Consider the following 26,181-nt stretch of genomic DNA (forward strand, 5'->3'; position numbering starts at 1 on the left):
CAACACATTCTTATACACTTAAAGTATTAATATTTTTGAATCTGCAGAAATTGTTTAGAATATACCTTACTTAGAAAACAACGTTTGCCGGGCCAGCTAGTAAATAATAAAAAAATAACTAATTTTCAAAGTTTTTTCATTCTTCACTTTTATTATACATTTCTTTTGACTAAATTTTCATTAAAAATTACAGAGACATATGATAAATGATATATTATTTTTTTCTGTAGAATTATGAAGAAACTGTCACGACGCTAACTTTTAAATAATTATAACGATACTGAAATCAATCCGCTACACATTTTGAAAATTTATTCAAACTTTAACATAATACAGAAAATGAATCTGGATATTATTTTAAATGTATATTCTTCAATGTCTTCAAATTCAAATATAACAAATTGGATAACACTCGCAGTATTATCAAGTTTTCGTCTGAATGCTCGCAATTTTCGTCTGAATGCAACGGCGAGTTGCTGGTAGATAACGTCGGAACCGGTACTGTATGGAAAGAGTTTGAATATTGAATTGTTCGAAAAGTAACTTCGTTTTTTATAGACATTTCGGCACTTAATTTTCGAACGATAAACAATTAATTTTATTAAACTCTTTGGTATAGGTATTTTGCCTTAAGGCAAGTTACTTGAGCTTCCCGATATGTGTAAATAATTGACTGAATCAATAAAAAATAAATAAATTTATGATTGATTAAAGTATAAAAACAAACGAATACGTTAACTTGGAATATTTTCTAAGAGCAAATTTTCAAAAATTAACAATTTTTATAATTGAACCAGTTTCCGTAGGACTATAATGGTTTAGTATGTTCATTAGGACCAAGTACTCTATCGTTATACCAAGTAAATCGTCTAATTTTAATTTTAATAAACGTCAAAAAAGCTACTCATTTTCTCAAACTTTGATGAATTTTTAAAATTAAACTACATGTCGTAAGACCGTAAAATTTCAGTAAGTTCTATAAGCCTATGATATACATTGCCAAAAAAGTTCCATAAAAATCGACTTAAATTTTTTTTTCAACAGTTACTTACAAGAAAACGGCTCGGTAGATTTTCACCTAAAACTAATCAGTATCATTCCCAACTAATATCTTTCGAACAGTTTTTGATTTTTCAAAATCGATTCGGTAGTATGAGCTGAAATGTGGACGAAACGTTTAACACTTTTTTCCAAATAACAAAGAAACGGCTTGGCAGATCGTCGCACAAAACTGACAAACAATAGTCCTCATTGAGATACATAAAATGGCTTTAAATTTCTGAAATCGGTTTAGGCGTTTTTGAAAAAACGTCGATTAAAGGTCTAATTTTGACAAATGCACAAAAAAACGAAACCAATTTTTGCAAACTTTGACAAATTTTTAAGATTCAAGTAACATTCGATTATCGAATTAAAGTAAATTTAATAAAAAGTATATATGTAGAGCAGGTCGAGGCACAAAGGTCCAATTTGATATTGAGCAAATATTAATTATTTTTTATAAATACCAATTATATCACTACAAATAAAACATTTCAAACGAACAATTATATGACTACGTTCAGTAAAACTGCCAGCTACTTCATCATTATAAAAATGTGCTTTTTTGCTGTCTTTCAAAAAATCTAGACCTTTTTATCCTATAGGTGGAGTAACTAGAAACGGCCAGGTGGCAAACAGGTTTAATGTCATATTTTAATTTTAAAAGTATTTTACAAAATAATTACATTTTTAACTAATGCTAAAAAACTCCCAACGGAAAAAAATACTTTTATTATGGATTTTCAAAGATTACCGTTTATCTCCCGATAGCAAAGTCATAAGAATCAAGTTTATAGCTGGTTATACATATTGTTGCCTCTACTTTCAAATATTGTTGTTAAACAATGCTTAACTTTACTGGTTTTTGACACATTGGTGGTGGACCTTTTTAACCCCGGACCTTCATATATTACCATCTATTTTTCAATAAATTGTGGGAAATTATAACTGGAAAAATGCTATTCGGCAAAATGTCCCTTTCAACAAAATTTAGGTCCTGAATTTAAATAACATAAATAAAAAATAATATAACTTAGAAAGTGTTTTATAAATATGATATAATTATACAAATGAGATCTTTTAGAGCACCGTGTCTGAGAAAAATATGATTTACAAAAAAAGAATGCTACAACGCCAAAAAGTGCATTTTCATATTAACATTTCAAAAAAGTTGACATTTCGAGTTTCTAGTAACACTTGCGATCCGTTTAATAACGTTTTTGTGTATAACGAACAAAACTACTTACTACAATTAAATTATAATTAAATAATAATCACGTAAAACATCCTATTAAATGTAATTGAACATCATCTGTCTAATACGTTTGACATTTCACGTATTAGCCACCGTCCATTGTTTTATTCAAATTACGCTTCTACAAAAAATATCAAATTAAAAATGTAAAGTTTCTACTCGATTTTGAAATAATATTTCACTTTTCCGACAGCCTACTGATTAGCACAATTTTTTCAAGGCTAAGACTGGTCAAATCGGATTAGCCGTTTTTGAGTTTTAGCGGATCATTTTATCGAGAGCTACAATTTTATATATAGGATTATTTATTTTATAATAAATTTTGAAAAAAAAACACTTATTTATCAATGCATAGATTTATTCTATATCTGAGCAAATTAAAAGTAAAATTCTATTTACAAAAGTTTGGCGGGTTGCAAAAAAAATATTTAAAGGGCCGCATAAAGCACGCAGGCCGCACGTTTGTTCATCTTTGATCTATTGTGTTCGACGCTTCAATACGAACTGAGTCAATGCATATACTAACTGCCGAGTGCCGCAGAGGTGAAAGCCAAGTGATATGCTAACTTACGTTATCCTCCGGGGGACAGCTGAGTGGAAAGCGTTAAATTATGTATAACATACACATAATATTTTATGACATTCAAACTTAATGGAATAGAAACTAGGATTATTCACTGCACTAGATAAAGAGTTTTATTCTTCCCCTGGCAACTTTGATACTTTTACTTATTCAATACTTTTATTTGTTTTTTCTTGCAATCGTGATTTAAATCACAGTATTATAGATTAATCTTTCAGATAAATTGTTTTGATGTTAATATTTTTAAAATAAAATTATATAAAAAAATGTTGTATGAAAATTTAGCTTTTTTACAACTCGAAATATATTACTAATTTTTATCATGAAATGATTACATATCATGTATTATTAAAATATTTTTATTTAAGTTGTTTTCGTTGTTTTATTTTTCAGTAATAAAATAAATTTTAAGACTTTGTTTTTGCAACCACAGGTTCGAGGTTCTATTTCAGTCTCGAACATCTTTATATTTAATCATTCAGCAGTTTTATTAGTTTTTACTTAGTTTTGACCTAAATATGACTTAAACCGTAAATAGCCTTATGGGGCAATTCTGCAATTCATGAATGTATCACATCACTACCAGAAATTGCTAATATTAATCTCATCCCAAAGAAAATATACAACCATTGGGTTGTCTTCTAATAATAATAGGTTATAAGGAAGATCACATCACATTTTTAGCACGCTGATTGTGAGAATAGTTATGACTGCTATTCGAAAATAAAAAATATATAAATACTAGCGGTGCATTTATTGTGCCTTAAGGCAGATTGTTGGAACTTCCCGTAGAGTTATTTCACTTTTTAAGATAACTAAAATCGCTGAGTTGTAAAATTCTGGAATAAATAAACTTTTTTCCATGTTATTTTCATACGAAATATTGATCGAATTGCGGACTATATAAAAGTTAATATTAAGAACTAAAACTTTTAGAGAATTTTTTTCATCATCATATATGAATTAAAAAAAAATTAAACTCATTCAAAACATTAGCGTTATCTAGACTTGGTTGCATTACGATTACAGCCTAACATTACATTACTATTACCATTATACCATTACCAATGCTATTACCATTACGTCGTATTACGGTAATGAAATCGAATCCCGGGGTTTCTGTTGCCATTTCCGTGGCTATCCGCGTGTTACATCCGTTCAAAATGGCAGCTTAACGCTTGGCGAACATTTGGGAAGTCGGGATCGTATTAAAGTGGGGTACTCATTTCCGAACGGCCAATCAGACGCTTGGATATAATTCATTTTTTTCAACTTCTTTTATTTTATTGCCTTGAAAATTAATAACCCGACATTATTCATAATTTACGTACACCGGAACATGGGAGTGTGTTGGAAACACATAGATTTTTCGTGATGTTTGGTTGCCAATGGTTGCCAATCATACCGTAAACGTATTACAATCTTGTCCTTATCATTAAAAAGTAATTTAGTAAGCACAGAATTAAATAGAAAATGAAGTATGAAATTAACTGGGATGAGATAAATACGATAATGTTGATTGTGGAATTTAATTAGGTAAAGTACGTAAAAATTACACGGTGTTTTGTTTTTAATTATATCAATTTGAGTGAGCCTCGAATGTACTATGTTATTTTGCCCATGGTATAAATACCCCATTTTGTCCGAAAATAATAAAAAATGATTAATAATGAGTAATAAGCAATCGAATTCTATACGTGCATCATAATTGCAATAAAATTGATCTAAATCACTTATAATTAATAATAATTACAAATAACAATAAATATGTTTCCAAATACATGATAAAACTACATTTGATATACGTCCACGTACACGTTTGAACTGATCACGAGACAAGACTGTGACAATCACTCAAGGCTTGTGATTATGAATTTCTCCATGTTACACGATGGCAGAAACGTTACTAAAACTAGACAATTTTTAAATAAAAGCGCTGTGTATGTTCCCACTAAAAACGTTGCTACTGGAATACAATTACGTTCCTGGAGGAATTGTCGAAAATAATATTAAAAAATATTCCATTGTAAAGACATATTGTGTAGTTATTATATACAGACAATAAGTAAAATATGTTTTGCTATTGAAATTATAATATTCAGAAATATCGCAAATACTTATTATATTTTTTTTCTGTTGTAAAGATCTTATAAATATCATTTACGAATAAATTTACTTAAGAACACGCACTATTTACTTGAAATCTAAGTAATTTTCATTTGTCCAATTGTAAGTATACTATTCTTATTAGTTAAAATAACAGTTTAAATCTGTGTGATCACGAATTTGAATGGTTCGGAAAATTCTTTTTTCAAAGTTACTAGAAATTGTTTTTGCGGATGTGAAATGAGTACAATTTTTATAATTTTTTTAATTTTTACTGGAAACCCCTGAGCGGTCAAAATATTTTCATTTGTTGTCAAGAATGGATCTTTAAAGTATTAAGGGATAATTGTGAAAGTAATTTGAAGATAAGAGATTATTTCCACGTTTTTTATTACTTGCTTGTATTTTTTCATGAACTTTTTACAAACGTCGTGTTTAATAATTGCAAATTAAAAATCGTGAGCAAACGTCTTGTATAACAGCTAATACGTGCTTTATGAAAGCTTTTGCTATTAAATGTATTTAAAGATGTCTAAAGTGGTTTGTTGGTTGTGTAATCTCAAGAATTGTTTGCATAACAATTTTTGAAGTAGCAGTAATTGGATGTTTTTAAATTATATGTAATAAAAAGAAATTGGCATTTTTGCTATATCTTGAACTTAGATATATTCAAACTATCTTTATTATCTTTGTAATATCAGAAGGACAAGTGCATAATAACATATTTAAATTAAGCAACAAAAATTTTTGTTGTTTAACCAAATATAATTTTAAATAATTATATCAACTTAAAAGTATAGGTATTTTATAAAAATTGTAATATTTATGTAATATATTTTAATTATTATTAAATTAAATTTTAATTATTAATATTTTTAATTATAATATACCATTATATAAAAATATATCAAAAGACTTAATTTTCTTTATTTTCTAAGGTAAGGGAGCTAGGGGCTATCTGTAACAGGGGTAATTAGTAACAGGCGTTTTGCAATAGGATCTTAAACGACATGCTCATGCACCCGCAGGTCTACGCAATAAACAGAACTGTGCATGCCCATCATCTTCGACATGTAATATAAAATTTATCTATCGATTTCGATTTTAAATTTTATATATCTTGTTTTATATAAATTTATTAATCTTTGATAATGTGTAACAATTTTGTAAATCTTTTTGTTTATTTTGATTAATGTATAAAAACACCTGGGGTTGGGGTTTAATTGAAACAAAATCTTAGAACTAGTTGTAACAAGAATTATATACAGATTCAAGTGAAGATGATTGCATAGAATTTATAGTTTGTTGTATATAAACAATGTAAATTGTGTTACAGGAGACACTATATATTTTATTTATATCATAATCATAATTGTAGCATTCGCTGATTTATTTATATAAAAAAATATATTACAGAAGACATTATATATTTTATTTGAATTAGTAATAGTTTGCGTTGCTGTATGAACAGAATTACTTAAGAACAAGTAATTTTTTTTAAATGAAAAAAGAATAATAATATCACAAAAATAATTGACATTTATTTGTCGTTACTACTTGCTCCGGTATATGTTACAACTAGCCCCAAACACAGAGCATTTTGTAAAACCGCACTTTTTCTAAAAATACAGTCACAATTAATAGTTGTGAAATAATTTTAACGTTTTTCTGTAGAATAGTTACGGCTACTATCCATCTTTATTTCTTTATGTATATCAACTATTTACAAATATCATATATTTAAGTATTAAACGACAAATATCATATATTCATGTAGTATATGTAACAAATTAATAATTACTATATTTTATAATTAACCAGATAGATGTAAAAAAAAATAAAAAAAGAATAACTCAACCAGAGTTCGAACTAGCGCATATCAGCCTTCGACTTATACAAAAAGCACACGATCGGTACGCTGACAGCTCGGACGTATCTACACACAAAGAGCTTACACTATGCGCGGAGATATAGCGCGTAGCGCATTTTTAGCAACTTTAATTAATCTTTATAATTAAACCACTTTTCATAGGCCTATAATATTTTTCGGGGTTTGGTTTGACCATCATCTCTATCACCGTGCAAAGTTTCGTCAAAATCCCAGAAGAGTAAATCTGAGGGTTTCCTTGTAAGTATTTCTAAACAATTTCTAGAGAATCAAAGAAATTAATACTTTATTTTAAGTATGTAAGAATGTATTGTTTGCCAATATTATATAATTATATCAACAATATTTGTTTGTCCATATATTATTGTTAATACAATCAAACTGGAAGTATCATTCACATTCCTTTGAAAACATGGTACAATCCAATCAAAGTTTTTTTTTCAGTCTTTCTACTAATATAGTCAGGGCCAGATTTTAAAATTTGGCGCCTTGGGTTACTGACAAAAATGCCGTCCTATTCCTCGATTTTTCCTTAAATAGTTTTTATATAAAAATTCATTTTAAATTCATTTAAAAATCATTATGCATTACATACTATAAATAATAGTGCTTGACATCGCGTCTTAAGGCAAATTGCTTCCTGTACCAAAAATTAAAATAAAAAAATTGAAATATTTTGAAAATTTTGAAAAAAATAGATTTTTTTGAAATAATTGAGTTGTTTTATACTTCGAAATATTTTGAAAATTACAAACTTTTTTTAATGCGATCGCGTTGCTTTGGCTGCGTAGAGTCAAAATATAGAAGCGCGTAAGCGCCGCGACGCAGTTCAGTAAACAAAATTTATACTTATTATTAAAATATCTGATAATTTAATGTGCATGTGTCTAATGATCACTTTTGACCGCCAAATGTTTATTCTAATCTCGAAATTTTTATTAGATCACCAAAACTGCTAGAATTGCCTCCCACAAATTTAAGCAGTTTTTCAGTTTGTCTATACATGTAATTTTTTGACGTTCCGTTTCTCAAAAACTGAATTATCATTTTTGGCATTTCGGCCCGTATTTTCGAAAAAGTTGGACCTGCCTTGGCCAATAAATAATCAGCACGTCTTGTTATCAATAGGAATCGTTATCATTAACATAAAATTCAATTTTAATAAACTTAATAAATAAAAGTTCATAATTTTCAGACATATTCAAAGTATTAAAAAAGGTTTTTTTCTTTTTTTTTCTTTTTCAAAAAAATTTAAAGCTTTTTATAAAATGTAATTTTCAGCACGAAAAGTTTCGGTAACTTGCCTTATGGCACAATGCCATGCGTCAATAATTTAGTTTTTTTTGCGCTATAAGCTTGGAAGTGCACAAATTCGTCATCAAGAGTGCTCGAGATCTGAAGAACATATTTTTCTTAAACTTTCAGCTCGTTTACAAATCTTTATATTAGCAAAATTGCCAAATTTTGCATTGCAATCATATTATGTTTTGGTAATTATATTTCTTGAAATAAAAAATGTTATTAAGAAAATAAGTTAATTATACTGTATAGCTTTTTTTGTCTTTAACTTTAGACTATCCAAATTTTGCCGCCCCCGAAAATTTGCCGCCCTGGGCAGTAGCCCCGACTGCCCCTACTGTAAATCCAGCACTGAATATAGTCATTACAAATGCCAATGAATACTGATTACGTTTCAAGTTTTTCAGATTCTTTTTGAGTTCTGTATTTTGTGTATAATTGTAAACAACACTTTCATCTGATCTCATATAAAATTTTCAAATTTCTCAGTTTATTCTTTAATTCTTGGTTTAATTTCAAATTGTAGAGTAATTTAATGAAATGTGAAAGATGCCTGACTGTGTCTAACATGCATAGATATTGACATATCGTTTGGAAGGAATTTCTTAAAAATTGTAGGACATTTGTCAAACATTATAAATATATACACAGTGAATAATTTTTCTGCTAAACTAGTTCTAATACTGGAAATGTTAATTAAATGTGATTGAACCTCTGCCATAACAATTTGGCATTTGACGTTTTATCATACCTAACATTTGATCGAGTTCCAGTTTTATATATAAGATGATTCACATAAATACAATCACTATAGAATACTTGATTATTATCGTCAATATGACGTTGAATTAACTTGTATGTACTTGTGTAATTGATTTTAACCGTATGAGGAAACTATTACATAAAGAAATTGAATTTTTCAGACAATGCCCTTAATCTCATACCTCAAGTTGGTATTGCTAGAACTGAATCATTTGTTAATTTTTATACTTTCTTGATTAAAACTAGACTTGACTTGTTAATATTATATATATATATATATATATATAATAATATATATATATATATATATATATAATATATATATATATATATATATATATATATATATATATATATATATATATATATATATATTACTTTTTTATAATCTTTGCTTTCAATAAGGCACATAATGTATGAAGTGAAAATAAAAGAAGCTACGATTCTGGTTTGAACTGAACAAAAGCAAACACAGGTAGCGATCGTTGGCGAATCTATTAATTTTTTTCACAATAGAATAGTCTGCTACCGTAATACTGATCGCGGTTCTAGTAGCTCTACGCGCGGTAATTTTTCGCTCCAATGGTTTTGTTCATCATCTTAAATGGTGACAATAAACAACCGGAATTAACTTTAGACTAATTATAAGTCACTGAGTTATTAAAGATGTGAAGTACCTGTGAAATTTATTTAATATGAAAGTATTGTCACGCACAACAATATTTTCATGGTTTTTATGATCTTCACTCTAGTCAACCACAATATGATACACAATTGTGCAGAATTTGATAAATGTTAAATATCAATTTGAAAGAAGAGCCAGACATTTTTATCTGCTTGCAACACAGAGAAGGAGCTATTTTTCTCTAATTATTGCTAGTAAAAGTATTTTATTGGCATATAGGTACTTCATTGCTAACAAAATAAATAAAAAACTAGTTGAAAGTGGCTTTTAACTTTAAGGCAAGTTGCAGGAACTTTCCGAATAGTGTAAAAATTAATTTAATCAATCGAAATTGAAATTTTTATATTAAGATAAAATTTTCAACTGTTTATTTCAAAAATAAAGTTATCGCTTTCAATTAAATATAAACATTGCGATTTGGAATCAAATTCTCTCACACATTTAAATTAACTGTAATTAAACTAAAATTATAGCTTAATATTTTAAATTTTAATGAATTGATAATATTGATTTTGACATATGACTATAATATATTCTCAAACTTTGATGCCCTTTTAACATTAAACTCTTTGTCGTAGAGCCGTAATATTTTAGTTTGTTTTATAAGATCATAATATTTATTGCCAAAAACAGTTCATAAAGATCGGCAAAAAATAAACAGTTAATTTCAAGAAAACGGCTCGGTTTTTTTATTTTTTTTTAGATTCTTACCTAAAACTAATCAGTATCATTCCCAGCCAATACGATTCGAACGGCTTTTGAATTTTCAAAATCGATTCATAATTGCGGGCTAAAACGTGGATGAGAATTTTTCACTTTTCTGCTATTTACAAAGAAACGGCTTGGCAGATCGTCGCGCAAAATTGATAAACGCTAGTCCTCATCGAGATACATCAGAATTATAAGAATATCATATTATAAGAATGACTTATAAATTTTTGAAATCGGTCCAGCCGTTAAAAACGTCAATTTACGGCAAAATATCTGTTTACACATACACATACTTTTTCCATGTTTGGTTTCATTCGATTCAGAATGACTTGAAACGACGAGAATACATAAAATTAGCGAATCGCATTTCGCTCCTTACCGAATTTCTCCTTCGGGAATTTAATAATGGTTGTTAGTAACAGTGAAAGGGTGACTGACTAGGTGAATGACAAAGTTATTTCTTTATATTACATTAAATTATATTCTTCTAAAGTTGTAAAATAAGCTCGTAAAATGACAAACATAGTTAAAACTTATAGTAATATTATTATTATTATTATATTATTATTATATTCTTATTTTTAATATTGTTATTTTGTTATATTTATTATTATCTGTCCCTTATTGTTTTTCTAGCTATATTATTATTATTCAGTAATTTTATTTATTTTATTTATTAATTTCATTATTATCATTATTTGCTTTTATTTTATATTAAATAATCATACTACGGATATCATTTTAATACAAATACTATTCTTTATTTTGTACTCTTTTTATTTAAATTTATGTTATTGTTCATCATTATTGTTACTAGATGTTAAATTATTTAGCAGTTGTAACAAATATGGTAAAATATATATATATATATATATATATATATATATATCACATGTATATGTGCACAAAGGCAAATACATATCCATATATGTACTCAACGTACACGTGTACACATATACATATATACAACAAACACATATACAGATATACATATACACATGTATATATATATATACACATATACATATACACATGTATATATATACACATATACATATACACATGTATATATATATATACACATATACATGTACACATATACGCGTATATATATATATATATATATATATATATATATATATATATATATATATATATATATATATATATATATATTGAATTGTCCTGGGCTGGTGGTAGTGTCTTTGGATGTAAGTTCTGGATCACCAGTACGACCAGGAATTGTAATGATAGGCTGGACCCGAGCGGTGAACAGTTGAATAGTTGTTGAAGTATTATATTTTGATGTGGACTCTCCAGAGTCCAATGGTAGTGTGAAAGGCCTTTAGAACGAACAGCGATTTGATAGTAATTTGTAAACACACTTCTTTTTTTGAATGATACTTTATTATTCACTATTTTTACAATTAATATTTGTTGATAACCTTTTGGTTATCATATCAGCAAAGACTACATTTTACTGAATACTATTTTGACTCCAAGCTTGACTCCAAGCTTGACTCTGAGCTTGACTGCCTGTCTAACTTTTGTCTAACTCTTATATACTAATTTATTGTTTACAACCTATTTACAAAATCCAACAGTAAGTACTTCCGATGACCACGTAACCTACATATAACTAGCAACGCGTTTTGTAATTATTAAACAAAATAATGATTCGAATTGTTATTACAGTTCAACCTCCCTCTTCAAAAGTTTTTCGTCCTCGGAAAACTATAAAAATTAAGAAAAAATTGAAAAAAAAATGAGTTCCATCTCTTTTTCCTTCGGCCCTTAAAAACTTTTGTCCTCAAAAGTGTCATTACTGTTAGAATATGTTTACAAATAATGTGCTCTGAAAAAAAATCTAATAATAATTTTATTTTTATCTCTACATGAATAAATCTTTAATAACATACATGTAAAAAAAATCAGCAATTGAATGCAAATTAGATGGTCGCTGATTATGTAAAGGCATCACTGAAATTTAAAATGTTATTCCGGTAAAACAAAATATGCTTTAAACAACTTACCATAAATGATGCAAAATAATTTTTTTTTTTTTGTTTCAAAACTTCAATAGAGCATAAAAATCATAATATGAAAAATGTCTTTAAAATTTGCAAAAAATATTAATGGCGTAAAGAATCTTGCATTTGATAATTTAAATCATAAATAGTAATTGATGAAAACTTAAATTTACGTTGTATTGATATATTCGAAATTTGCTAGGTAATCAAAATTGAACAAATGTTGCTTTGAAATATGAGAATTCGCTTATGTTCTTCGTATGAATTTGCAGCGATTGTCGTCAACTCTTCTATTTTGGTGTTGTGAGTCAAACTTTCTGCTTTGTATTCTTCTTGTTCTTTGGATTCTTCGGATTCTTCGGACTGTTCTTTAGTTGTTATGAATGCTTTGTATGTATCATCATATGTTTTTGTATATTTCAGATCCTTATTACTTTCGTAGTCCATTTTATCGTCATTTCCACCATTGTAGATTCTAAGTTTGTCATCTCTTTTCCTATTTGTAAGTTTTCGACATTGGTTAATGTGGTGGTCCCCTTTTCTTGCAGTATCTGCAAGTGACGAATGGATTGTATTTTTTATCAGATCTGATGTTTAAAAAGTTTTCTTCCTTTGCGGCGATATTCCTTGCATCCTTCAAATTTTCCGGTTTAGCTGCTTTAACTATAACTTTCAGGTCAAATGGTAAGCCTTTAAGGAAAACTGCCAAAGCCAAGTCACAATATGATGGATACGCTTTTTCATTTTGTGTAAAATAGCATTCGTTGTTTATTAACGTAAGCAAATTCTCAACTTTCTCTGCAAACTTCTCAATCGATTCCCCATTTTTTCTTGTTGTTGTTGCTAGCTCGTGATGTAACTCAGCGATGGACCTTCTATCTTTAAAACGTTTAATTAGAATAGGTTTGATATTATTCCATAACTGATAATCAGCCCGTCTAATGCAATCAAAAGCTGTTCCACTTAATTTACAAATAACAATTTTTGATATAAATAGGTACGTCTCAAAATCCACGTCATCTAAAATTGAGTCTACAGTACTTAAAAATTTAAAGAGGTCATCTGAATTACCACTGAAATCGGGTATAGTGCTAATTGCTAACTGAATTCTAAATTTATTTATTTCTATACTATTATCTTTACCTTCTCTAGCTTCTATAAAAATGGGTTCCATCTTGAGATATGATTAAATTTCGATTTGCTTACTTGAATCCGATGAGATAGTTATGTCCAAGTTAGTCGCAGTCTCGCATTCGTTCTAAAGTTCTTCGGTAGGCGCCACCATCCCTTAGTTTGTGCTGCGAATGATTGTTCGGTTCATCAAGCTGCGGCAGCCAATTGACTTGATGTCTCCGTCAGAAAATTCTCAGCGTTACGAGGGAAAAAACCGCTAAGCCAGCATGAATTGTCCTGGGCTGGTGGTAGTGTCTTTGGATGTAAGTTCTGGATCACCAGTACGACCAGGAATTGTAATGATAGGCTGGACCCGAGCGGTGAACAGTTGAATAGTTGTTGAAGTATTATATTTTGATGTGGACTCTCCAGAGTCCAATGGTAGTGTGAAAGGCCTTTAGGACGAACAGCGATTTGATAGTAATTTGTAAACACACTTCTTTCTTTGAATGATACTTTATTATTCACTATTTTTACAATTAATATTTGTTGATAACCTTTTGGTTATCATATCAGCAAAGACTACATTTTACTGAATACTATTTTGACTCCAAGCTTGACTCTGAGCTTAACTGCCTGTCTAACTTTTGTCTAACTCTTATATACTAATTTATTGTTTACAACCTATTTACAAAATCCAACAGTAAGCACTTCCGATGACCACGTAACCTACATATAACTAGCAACGCGTTTTGTAATTATTAAACAAAATAATGTTATGATTCGAATTGTTATTACAGTTCAATATATATCTATCTATATATATATATATATATATATATATATATATATATATATATATTCAGTTTGCACCCGTGCATCGGAGCACAGAATAGCGGGATGTACTTTACATTTTCATAAAAAACTCATTCGAAAATTTATATATTGTTCAATTTAAAATGACAAGGATTGGTTTTTTGGTGCATTGTGAACATTTATAATTATGAAATAATTAGGATTAATACAATTACATAGTCCACTGAAGATGACACAAAACAATGTGTCGAAACGTATGGAAAAAATAAAAATGTTTTAAAGTCATACAAATTTTTTAATTGATGCATTGCCCTGAAAACTGAATATCATATATATATATATATATATATATATATATATATATATATATATTTATATATATACACATACATATACATACAGATATATATATACATATATATAATTACATGTACATGCCTACGTATATATATACACACAAAAATATATATAAAATAAAATAAAGAAAATAAAATGAAACATACATAGAACATGGTATTTTATATCTAAAAATATGTACACATCACAGAATTTTGCACTAACATTGATACAACTAACCAGTCGATAATCATGATTTTTTATAATAAGAAAAATAATGAGAGATTTGTTTTGCAAAACTGTAGAAAAAAATTAAGTATTTTTGCACAGACCGGAGGCTATGTCATAGCTATGAATCCCAAAGCAAGATTGAACACATGTGGGATAAAATTTTGTTTTGAGGACACTAAAAGGTTTTTACAATCAACGTGGCAATGTGTGTGTGAGTAAGGCTAAGTTTTTATGTTCGAAATTGACTGTGTAAGGTTTAAACAATTAATAAAAATTAAAAAATAAAACGAAAAAATAGATTTAGCAACAATATTACACGGGTTTAGTTTTACTCAATGAAAACAAATTTAGCAACGTTATTAAGCATAACTTGGTAATTTTTGCAGAGTAAGGAGGTATCATTTCATTTGTCTCTGAATTATATTTCGCTCGTGATGAAGAATACGGGCATTATAAAAGTTAAATGTGTGTTTAAAGTTTTTGATGTGATCTGTAATCATCGTTTGGCTTTGGTTAGGGTTTTTAGAATTATTGTCATGTTGTTTAAGTCTTTTTATCAGATTTTGTCCAGTTTCACCCACATAAAACGAAGAGCAATTATTGCAATTTATTTTGTAGACAATATTGGACGTCCGTTCTAAGCTAGTGGGCTATTTGAATAAAGGGAAATGAGGGTTAAATCTATATTGCAAGTTAACCTGATGTCTACCTTATGGAAAAGTTTTTTCCACGCTGGGAAAAGTTCTTTCATATATGGTAGACAAACGTTACCGATAAAATTATTGTCTTTAGAATTTCTTCCTGGGGAAAAAGAAGAATTTGTACTGTTGAGAGTTTTGAGTCTATTGGTGGTGACGGAGTTAATGAGGTGCGGTGGATAGGAGTTGTTGATTAAAGTCGTGCAGATTAGGGTTAAGTTAGAAGGCCAAAATTGTTTGTCTGAGAGTAGAATAGCATGGTCGACTAAATTAATAATAGTACCTATCTTCATGCTAGAAGGGTGGTAAGAATAATAGTTTAAATATCTACCCGACCAAGTAGGTTTTTTGAACCAATTAGTGATAATTCGATTGTCTGTGGTTTTTATAATTTTTACATCTAAAAAGCTTTTTTTTCAAACGTAATGGAAAGATGCTCATTAAATGAGTGAACTCATGTAGAAATTAATATGAGCTGAATCTACAAGCAATATACTAATATAATCTACATTGGTCAAATTTGAAACCAATATTGGCTAAAAATTGAACATTTTTTATATTGAGGCAATATAGTTAAACCAACATTGGTCTATATTGGTCTATATCTGGCCATTTGAAACCAATTTTGGTCTATATTGGTCTATATCTGGCGATTTGGAACCAATATTGCGTACAAATGGTTGAATGTTGGTAGAAAATATACCATAGACAGAGAGTTGGTGAACAGTTTGAATTATTAATTATTGAATTATTATGAAACCTATAACTGATGTTGAAATATTACATAAATATTTGAAGATTTGAAGTTGAAATAATATAACACATAAATCAATGTCATTTATTTAACAATAAAACACCTGAAATGAACATATACATAAATTTATTAAGAATGTTTTGGTGGAAATTCATTTTTTAAATATAAACAATGATACAAATATATAACTGCATTAAAATATGATAATTTATAAAACACAAAAGTGTCATAAATATTGTTTATTTTATAATAGATATTTATTAATACATATCAAGTACATTTTTTTTATAACATTAACAAAAGCAAGTTAACTTTCCCATCATCACTCGATAAAACATTGTACAGCATCTGAACATATTTTATTCGTTGTTAATATATTTATTATCCATAATGAAATATTTATTTCATCATCTAGAACGGTCATTGGGAAACCCACATTACTGATATAAATCAAGTAAATTATAATCGAATAACAGTAATAAAAGCAAATTAACTTAACTATTTATAACATCGTCACTCGATAAAACACTGTACATCATCTGAACATATTGTATTCGTTGTTAATATACATATTATTCATTATGAAATATTTATGAAAGCATTGAAATGAGATTATAAAATAGGATTGACTTTACTCTTCCCTTTAGAAATGATAACTTTTATCTTATCGTCTAGAACAGTGATTGGGGAACTTTTTTAATCTTTTTAACACCAAAATATTTTTGTCTAAGTTTGTATTGCACCCATACAGACAACTACTTAGCAAATACAGTATATATCAATTAACATTTTTTATTATTTACTCACAAAAATCTCATTTTTACCCTGTGATGGTTTTCCGACCACTAGTCTGGAATGAGAATTCAAATCTTCAAAACTGCATTAAAAGTCTAATCATTCATAAAACACAAAAATGTCATGACTCTTATTTATGTTATATCTCATAACTAAGGCAGACTCACCTCTATACTCATGCAATTAAAATACGTTTAATTGTTTAATATATATCAAGTAAATTTTAATCAAATAATCAAAAGCAAATTCACTTACCTAATTATAACATCGTCACTATGTAAATGTACAGATTTATTGACATTCCACATTGCATTTATTATTATCAAACATTATGACTATTCTGTCATAATTTATATTTTACAAATAGTAGCCAAATCCTTTTATATAACTTATTTAGTTACAAACTTTTGATGAAAACCTTTTCGATAACATTTTATTACTAAGCAAACAAGTTTCTCTTCTTTCTGCGCTTACAACAATATTACCTAAAAATAAATAAGAATTTTTAAATGCAGAGAGAAATAATTATATTTCCTTATAATTATATAAAGTTTAGAATTTTTTTTTCTCTACTATTATATATTATTATTTCCTGAAAATAAATTAATAAATAAGTTTTAAATGAAAAGACAGAATAATATTGAGGAATATTATATGCATTCACCTGGTAGTAGAATGCGCGTAAAATTCTCCTTGCACACATACACACATTATCACTATTTTTTTAATTAAAACATAATTTGACCATTTACAATCGAAAATAAAATACATTTCGTCAAATGACGCTCAGACGCTATCTTCTTGTCTATGCATTAAAGAATCATTTTGTAGTATTAATGGGTGTCAAACTTCGAACATTCTAAAATCGTATTCGTCCGCGCCAAAAAGTGCAAGACGCAAAATGCAAGATATTTAATAAATTCGTAAAGAAACCACAATTTATATTATTATTCATTATTAAATTCGTCTTACAATACTTAGTTTTTCTTTCATACAACTAAACTTCGTATTGTAAACAGTTTGGAAAATAAGCTACTCCTGTAATTTAAGAAAAAATTCCAAATTCATATTGTCATAAATAATCCATATAAAGTATTATACAATTTTAGAATCGTTTTAAAATTTTTAATTTTTCTTCCATATATCACAATTCCGTATTTCAAACGGTTTGGCATATGGGCGAGTTGCAGTGCTAAAATTCAAGAAAAATTGAAAAATCTGAAAATAATTATATGAACACACATATTGAATTATATATCATTTTATGCGTAATTTTATTTTCGTCCGAATAAACTTTTTACGTCTTTTACCTTTTAGCTTGTATTAAAGCCATATATCGGGCGTATATTGTTTTCATTGTGTGTGACTTAGCTAAACCCTAGCGTTGCCGACTCTTAGCGTCGTAGTCTCAGGTTCGATCCCAGGCAAGATTTTTTTTTCATTTTAAATATAAATTTATTATTAATATGAGAACAATATTTAATAGTCAATTATAAAAAATGTTGCATAAATATTTATTTGTCAATTTGTCGACGATAAAAAATGTTGCATCAATATTTTTATTTCAATTTGTGGACAATATTTATCTGCCGATGATAAAAAATGTTGCATCAATATTTTTCTTTCAGTTTGTAGACAATATTTATCAGCCGATGATAAAAAATATTGCAGCAATATTTATATTTCATTTTGAGAACAATATTTTTTAGCCTATGATAAAAAATGTTTCATCAATATTTACAATTTATTTTGAGGACAATATTTATCAGCCGATGATAAAAAAATATTGCATCAATATTTATTCTTCTATTTGAGGACAATATTTATTAGCCGATGATAAAAAATATTGCATCAATATTTATTCTTCTATTTGAGGACAATATTTATTAGCCGATGATAAAAAATATTGCAGCAATATTTATATTTCAATTTGAGGCCAATATTGGATAAGGCCATTTATAGAGAATATTGCCTCAATATTGACTAATGTTGGCCTGATCGATTAGTTGACATCATCACAGAACCGACGTTCGCCTATATTTGTGTAATGTTGGTAATATATTGTACCGATATTAATTTCTACATGGGAAAGCTATGAAGTAAAGGTTCGAAATTTTTAACAGGAACACAGGTAAGAATGTCATCAACGTATCTGTAATAAAAATGGAGGTCTAAATTGTAGGAGTTAAAAACTTTCAACTTTAAGTGTTGTAAAGCAATTTCTGCGAGTGCTGGAGATATAGGAGAGCACATAGGTGTTCTCTTATATTTACAGTTTCTATACCAATCCACATATTTTATAATTACCTAGTTATATTAATTTTTATACTGTTTTTAAATCCACTGATGATGACATTAAATTTGATGTCAAAACGTTTGGAATTAAAAATTATTTTATAAATCTTTGCCTTTTCTTTGTTTGATGTATCGCCCTCAAGAACTCATATATATATATATATATATATATATATATATATATATATATTAAATGGTAGAGTCTTGGATTTGTGTATATTTTGTAGAGTTTCGAACAAGAATCCAAAAAGTAATAAAAAACAAGAAAAGTTTTTTAAATAAACAATTTCTTTATTTATTTATTTATTTACTGTCGACATTTCGGAACTAGGTACGTTCCATCTTCAGGAGATCTGTCAAGAAACATGATCTTGATGAGAATTAAGCAAACAATATGTTCAAGAAAAGAAAATGGATTTTTCTTAAATAATAAATTAGTTGATAAAATAATAATGTACAGAAATATGATAATATGATCAAAATGAAAATGATAAAAATAAATGAGTGGATTATCTAACAGGATATTAAAAATGATAAATTTTTTTTTGAAAGTTATGGAAATTTTTTTTTTTAGAAAAGGTTAATGACAAAAATTGAATTAATTACCTGTATGTTTGAATATATATTAGCACTTTTTCACTAAACAAGATATTAACAAGAAATAAATTTATGAGTTATTTTTCCGCCGAATAGGTAAATTTTGCAACGGCTCCGCAACGGCTGGACTAATCAGCACATCTCCCTATCAATAGAAATCGAATGGTTTTTTAACTATTCAAATCGGTTGATCCGTGCGCCCGAAAACGTGAACGAAAACATGCGGACACACAAAACACACACACTTCAATTTTTTCTGAGGTATGTCAAAATGTTCAGAAACCTTCAAAACGTGAAGAAATGCAAAAAATTTCATTTTCGATTTTTGGCCTATTACTGTAACTTAACCTACGGAAGTTAATAAATATGAAATGAATAAGTTGTTTTTTACAACTATATATAAGTAAACTAAAAAATGCCGCCCCAAAATAAGTGCCGTCCGGGGCGGACCGACCCCGCCGCCCCCCCTTGGTACGCCACTGAATTATGCGGTTACCAACTTTATCATTCGTCGCAAATATCAATCTTTGTGCGACTCTCCTTTAACTCTGCCATCCCGAACAAATCGGCCATATTGAATCATCGTGCAAATATTAATTTGAAATAAAATTCTTAATATAAAAACAATGAGTCATTTGTACAAGAGGTTGTGTTTTCCGTACAATAAATTGTCTCATTAAACGAAATTGCGGTCGGTATAATTACTTTAATAATTTTGAATCGCCGTTGTTGATTTGTCGCTTGTGTTTAATTGAAAATCGCCGAGGCGTGGATATAGAGCCACCAGGCTTATTACCATAAACGCAGGAATGCAAATATTTAATAATAAGATTTTACATTCAAAGTGCTGACTTTGCGCAACACACTTGCCCAATTTAATATACATACATATATTAGTTTAGTACTATAACTAATGACTAGCTGTAAGTGGAATTCTGTCTTAAGGCAATTAAGGCATCGTGCCTTAAGGCAAATTGCCGGAACTTCCCGTACCAAAAATTATTATTTTTTTTAAAAACGATTAACATTTTTGAAAAAAATTTACTTCGAAAAAATAAGATTTTTGACAAACAATTAGACAAAAAATTACTTTTTTTTGAAAAAAAATAATTTTTTTTTAATTTTTTTTTTTTTAATTTATTTAAAAAAAAATGTTTTCTTTATTTTGACATATTTTGAAAGATCTAAACTTTTTTTCAAAGCAATCGTACTGCTTTAACTGCATAAAGACGAAATATCAAACTGCGAAAGCGCCGCGTCGACGTCTAACGCGTAAACATTGGTACGGAACCCATAGGAATGTAAACCAAAATTATACTTATTGTTAAAATCTTTATAAAATGTCTGATAATTTGATGTGCATATGTCTAATGATCATTTTTGACCGCCAAATGGCATTTTTTTATACTTTTTTCATTAGATCTCCGAAACCGCTAGACCTGCCTTTATGAAAATTTGATCAATTCTTCACCTTGTCAATACAAGTAAAATGTTTTTTGAATTATTAAAATCGGACGCTCCGTTCTCTTAAAAACTGAGTTACCGTTTTCGGCACTTTTTGCCCCGTATCTTCGGAACGGCTAGACCTGACTTTGCCAAAAACTAATCAGCACGTCTCCTTATCAACACAAATCGAATGTTTTTTGAAAAATTCAAATCAGTTGATCGGTGTTCCCGAAATCGTCGACGAAAATTTGTATCCGCACATACATACACACACGCACACACACACACACACACACATACATCCATTTTTTTTAAGGTATGCCAAAATATTCAGAAACCTTTGAAACGTCGAGAAATGCAAAAATTTACATTTTCGATTTTTTTGCGATTACTATAACTTGCCCTACGGGAAGTTAAAAGTGATATGATGCGACCTCAGAATCAACGTATGCTAAGTTATTGAATTATTATCTTGATTACGAATTTCTAAATTTATTTTTTGCAAAAATTAGCATTATGCTTTTTTTAATGTTTATATATTAGCTAGTGATGTGCCGACTCGAAAATTTCCTGATTCGAGTGATTCGAATCAGAAAAAAACCTGATTCGAATCATGATTCGAATCAATTCGAATCAAGTTCATATATGGACAATTATAACTTAAGAGAAGAAATAATATCATTTTAATAATTTTATAAGTGAAATAATTAATTTAGTAAGCAATTAATACCAAAAAGTGCAGAGATGAATACATTTATATATATATATATATATATATATATATATATATATATATATATATATATAATAAACTAGCTACAAATATAACTAATATTTCAAGTGAATTTACAGTAAAATATAACCAAACACTTCTCTATCTAATCTATTCACTAAAATATAACCAAACACTTCTCTATCTAATCTAATCACTAAAGCATATAAAACAAAACAATATTCCTAATCTTACGTTGAACGAATGCATGTGTATATTATTGATTGTTTAGATCTAATCTAAACAGGGCGCTGAATCTAACGTCTTACGAATGACTTAAAATTCAATCCACTACTGTAAAGATTGATATTATTTCATTTGTGTGAATTTGCCATTACTCGCATAATTAAATTATGATAATTTTGTATGTGTATAAAACTCGTTGTGTAGTTTATTATGATAATAATTAAAATCTAAATCGCGTATTTATTATCTAAATGAGTTTTTGATATTTCATGAACAAATTTGCTCTCAGCGCTTAGTCAAAAATAAACAAACACTCAAGACCCATACGCACTGCATCTCAATAAGTCGATACGCCAACACACGGACACATGTTTCGAACTCAAGTCGGAATGATTCAGTTTGAGTCATATAAACTCGGATAAATTCATATCGACTTGAAGTCGAAATAAGTCGGTTTGAGTCATAGAAACTCAGATGAATTCATATCGACTTGAAGTCGAAATAAGTCGGTTTGAGTCATAGGAACTCGGATGAATTCATATCGACTTGAATCAACTCGTATCAAGCCGCGAAATATTTATTGTGTACATGTATGAACACAAATTTTCATAAATATAAAAAAATGTTTTAATTTAATTCAATATTATAATAATATAAATAATAATAATAAAAAATATAAATAATAATAATAATACATATAAAAAATAAATCTTGAAATAAATCATGCGTTTTATATTCAAGTCGTTAAAGGCTTGATTCGAATGATTCGAATCACTTGATTCGACTTGGCACATCACTAATATTAGCTTATTAACTTCCCGTCGAGTAAGTTATTGTAGTCGTCCAAAAATCGAAACTGAAAATTTTTCCAATTCTTCTCGTTTTGAAGGCTTTTGAACATTTTGGCATACCTCAGAAAAAATGAATGTGTGTGTATGTATGCATGGATACAATGTTTTGTCCACGTTTTCGGGCGTACGGAACAACCGATTTGAATGGTTCAAAAACATTCGTTTCCCTTTGATAGGGAAATGTGCTGATTAGTTTTTGGAAAAGGTAGGTCCAGCCGTTTCCGAGGAACGGAGCAAAGAGTGCACAAATTAGAAATCGAGTTTTTGAGAGAATGGAATTTGAATGATCTAAAAAACATTAAATTTGTGATGACGGGGAGAAGTGGTGATTAGATTTTAGCAAAGTCAGGTCCAGCCGTTTCAGAGATACCGAGCTAAATGTGCAAAAAATGGCAGTTTTTTAAAAAATTATTTCACATTTTTTTTCCATTTTTTTTTCTCAAAAACATTTTTTTTGTATATCGAAAATAATTCAGATTTTAATTTTAATTCTCGCTAAAGTTTTAAAGCTCACTTATATTTATTAAATAAATAATTTTAACTTTGTAATTCAGTTTAAATAACTCTTATAAATAAATATTAGACAATGCTACAGTATCTATAATAATCTGTATGAAAACATTTAATATTACTTGAACATTTCGTTACGGTACGAGAAGTACCAGCAATTTGCCTTAAAGCACGATGCCATACACAACTAGTTTATTTTATAAATTAAAATAATTAATTATTTGCATATTTATAATAACTGCTTGGAATTTCTAGGAGAATAAACACATATATTCTAAAGTTTTTATTGACATTATTACACTAGTAAAATAATTGTTTATATGCATAAGACCTGTATAGAACTTGGAGTTCTATATATTAATTTTATTTTACAAACCCAATTGGATTTCAATCTTAAACAGTTTATGGAAATTTGATTTCATACTATTGAGTGGACCAGAATTACTGTCACGCTTGCAAAATCGAGACCGATAATGCATATAAGAAATTAAAATGAAATTGTTTAACGTACCGTACATATTACTAAATTTAGTAACTCAGAAGTGAAATTATTATATCGCACGGATGTAAAAGTTATATACGAAATATACGATATTTTGTAATTTTGATAAAGAAATAATTTCTTTCACTTAAAGTTTTGTTTACTACTTATGGTTCGTACACATCTTATCGGAATCAATATGAAAGACTAAAAATGAATTGAATGAATTAAATAAAAACTAATGATTTATGGCATCGTGCATTAAGGCAAATTGCTGGTACTTCCCGTACTGTAAAGAAATATTCGAGAAAAATTAAATGTTTTCAAATCGATTATTATAAATACTGTATTTTATATATGTTTACAGAAAACTCAATCAATCAAATTTAAAATAAAGAATATTGCTTAATATTTATAAGATTTATATAAACTGAATAGCAAAGTTAAATTTATTCATTTAAAGTATATAAGTGATTTTTAGAAATTTAGCTAAAGTTAAACTAAAAGGTTAAAGTTATAATTAAAAACTTCCATTTTTTGCACATTTTGCTTTTTATCTTCGAAACAACTTCTCCCTCCCATCATTGAATGTTTTTTGAATCATTCAAATCGGATGCTCTGCTCTCTCAAAAACTCAGTTTCTATTTTCTGCACTCTTTGCTCCGTATCTCCGTAACGGCTGCCTCTTTCAAAAACTAATCAGCACATCTTCTTAACAATAAAAATCGAATGTTTTTTGAATCATTCAAATCGATTGATCCGTGCTCCCGAAAACTTGAACGAAAAATGTGTACACACAAAACACACACACGCACACACACATTCATTTTTTCTGAGGTATGCCAAAATGTTCAGTAACTTTCAAAACGTAGGGAAACGCAAATATTTTCATTTTCTATTTTCGGCCCATTACTATAACTACCCTACGGGAAGTTAGTAAACGGTTCGTTTAACTTATTGACATTATTATAATATGTTAGTGTAAGCTAATAAGTTTTAGAGTTTGGACAAACGTTATAATTTTATTACAAGAATTTGTTTTGTCAACAGCTTCGTTTCCCATGGCAAGGCGGATAGGTCACCCATACCAGAACAGAACTCCACCAAAACGAAAGAAGCCGCGCACCAGCTTCACGAGGCTACAGGTGAGAACTTATCACATTTTTTATTTTTTATTTTTGTAAAATAATACTCAACTAGTGGTGCATGGCATCGTGTATTAAGACAAATTGCTGGAACTTCCCGTACTGAAAACTAGTATATTAAAAAAAAACTTTGAAAAAATTAGATTTTCGAAAAATTCTAAAATGTTTGAAGAAATTTGGCCCTTTTGCAAAATTTAATTTTATTTTCTATTTGGATTTATTTATTTATTTTGATTTCTATTTCAAACGCAATGCATAGCTCATTTCGAATTGAAATATCAAAGCGCTTGAACGCCGCATAGTCGTCTAACGTGTAAACACTGGTACGGAACCCATATAAATGTAACCTTTATACTTATTACTATACTCTTTATAAAATATCTGCTAATACGATCTACATATGTCTAATGTTAATTTTTGAGCGCCAACTTCCGAAGGAGAAGTTTATGTTTTCATAAAAAAATTCGATTCGCTAATTTTATGATTTCAAAAATTTAAAAGCCATTCGATGTATCTCGATGAGAACTATCGCTTGTCAGTTTTGCGCGACGATCGACCAAGCCGTTTCTTTGTAAATCGCAGAAAAGTGATTTTTTTGTCCACGTTTTAGCCCGCAATTCTCAATCGATTTTGAAAATTCTTGTAATAAAGTGTTATAATTTTTTTTCGACGATTTTCATGATTTTTTTTTGACGGTAGATACATTTATCTTATAGATTATACTAAAATATTACGGCCCTACGTCAAGTCGTTTAATTTTAAAAATTCGTCAAAATATGCAAAAATTAGTATCGT

The 26,181-nt window shown here is 28.4% G+C and overlaps 1 protein-coding gene across 1 annotated transcript in view; it reads left to right on the forward strand.

Moving 5' to 3' along the window:
• Nucleotides 1–26,181, forward strand: part of LOC113375681 (T-cell leukemia homeobox protein 3) — a 168,697-nt gene that overhangs the window by 70,634 nt on the left and 71,882 nt on the right. Inside the window, exon 2 of the mRNA XM_026615617.1 lies at nucleotides 25,292–25,386. Within this exon, the coding sequence (XP_026471402.1) occupies nucleotides 25,292–25,386 (95 nt within the window). The remainder of the gene's footprint in view (nucleotides 1–25,291; nucleotides 25,387–26,181) is intronic.

This window comes from Ctenocephalides felis, unplaced genomic scaffold (genome assembly GCF_003426905.1).
Source record: "Ctenocephalides felis isolate EL2017-DRISC unplaced genomic scaffold, ASM342690v1 CF-g0.4_SCAFFOLD_01886, whole genome shotgun sequence".
In the NCBI taxonomy this organism is placed as follows: domain Eukaryota; kingdom Metazoa; phylum Arthropoda; class Insecta; order Siphonaptera; family Pulicidae; genus Ctenocephalides; species Ctenocephalides felis.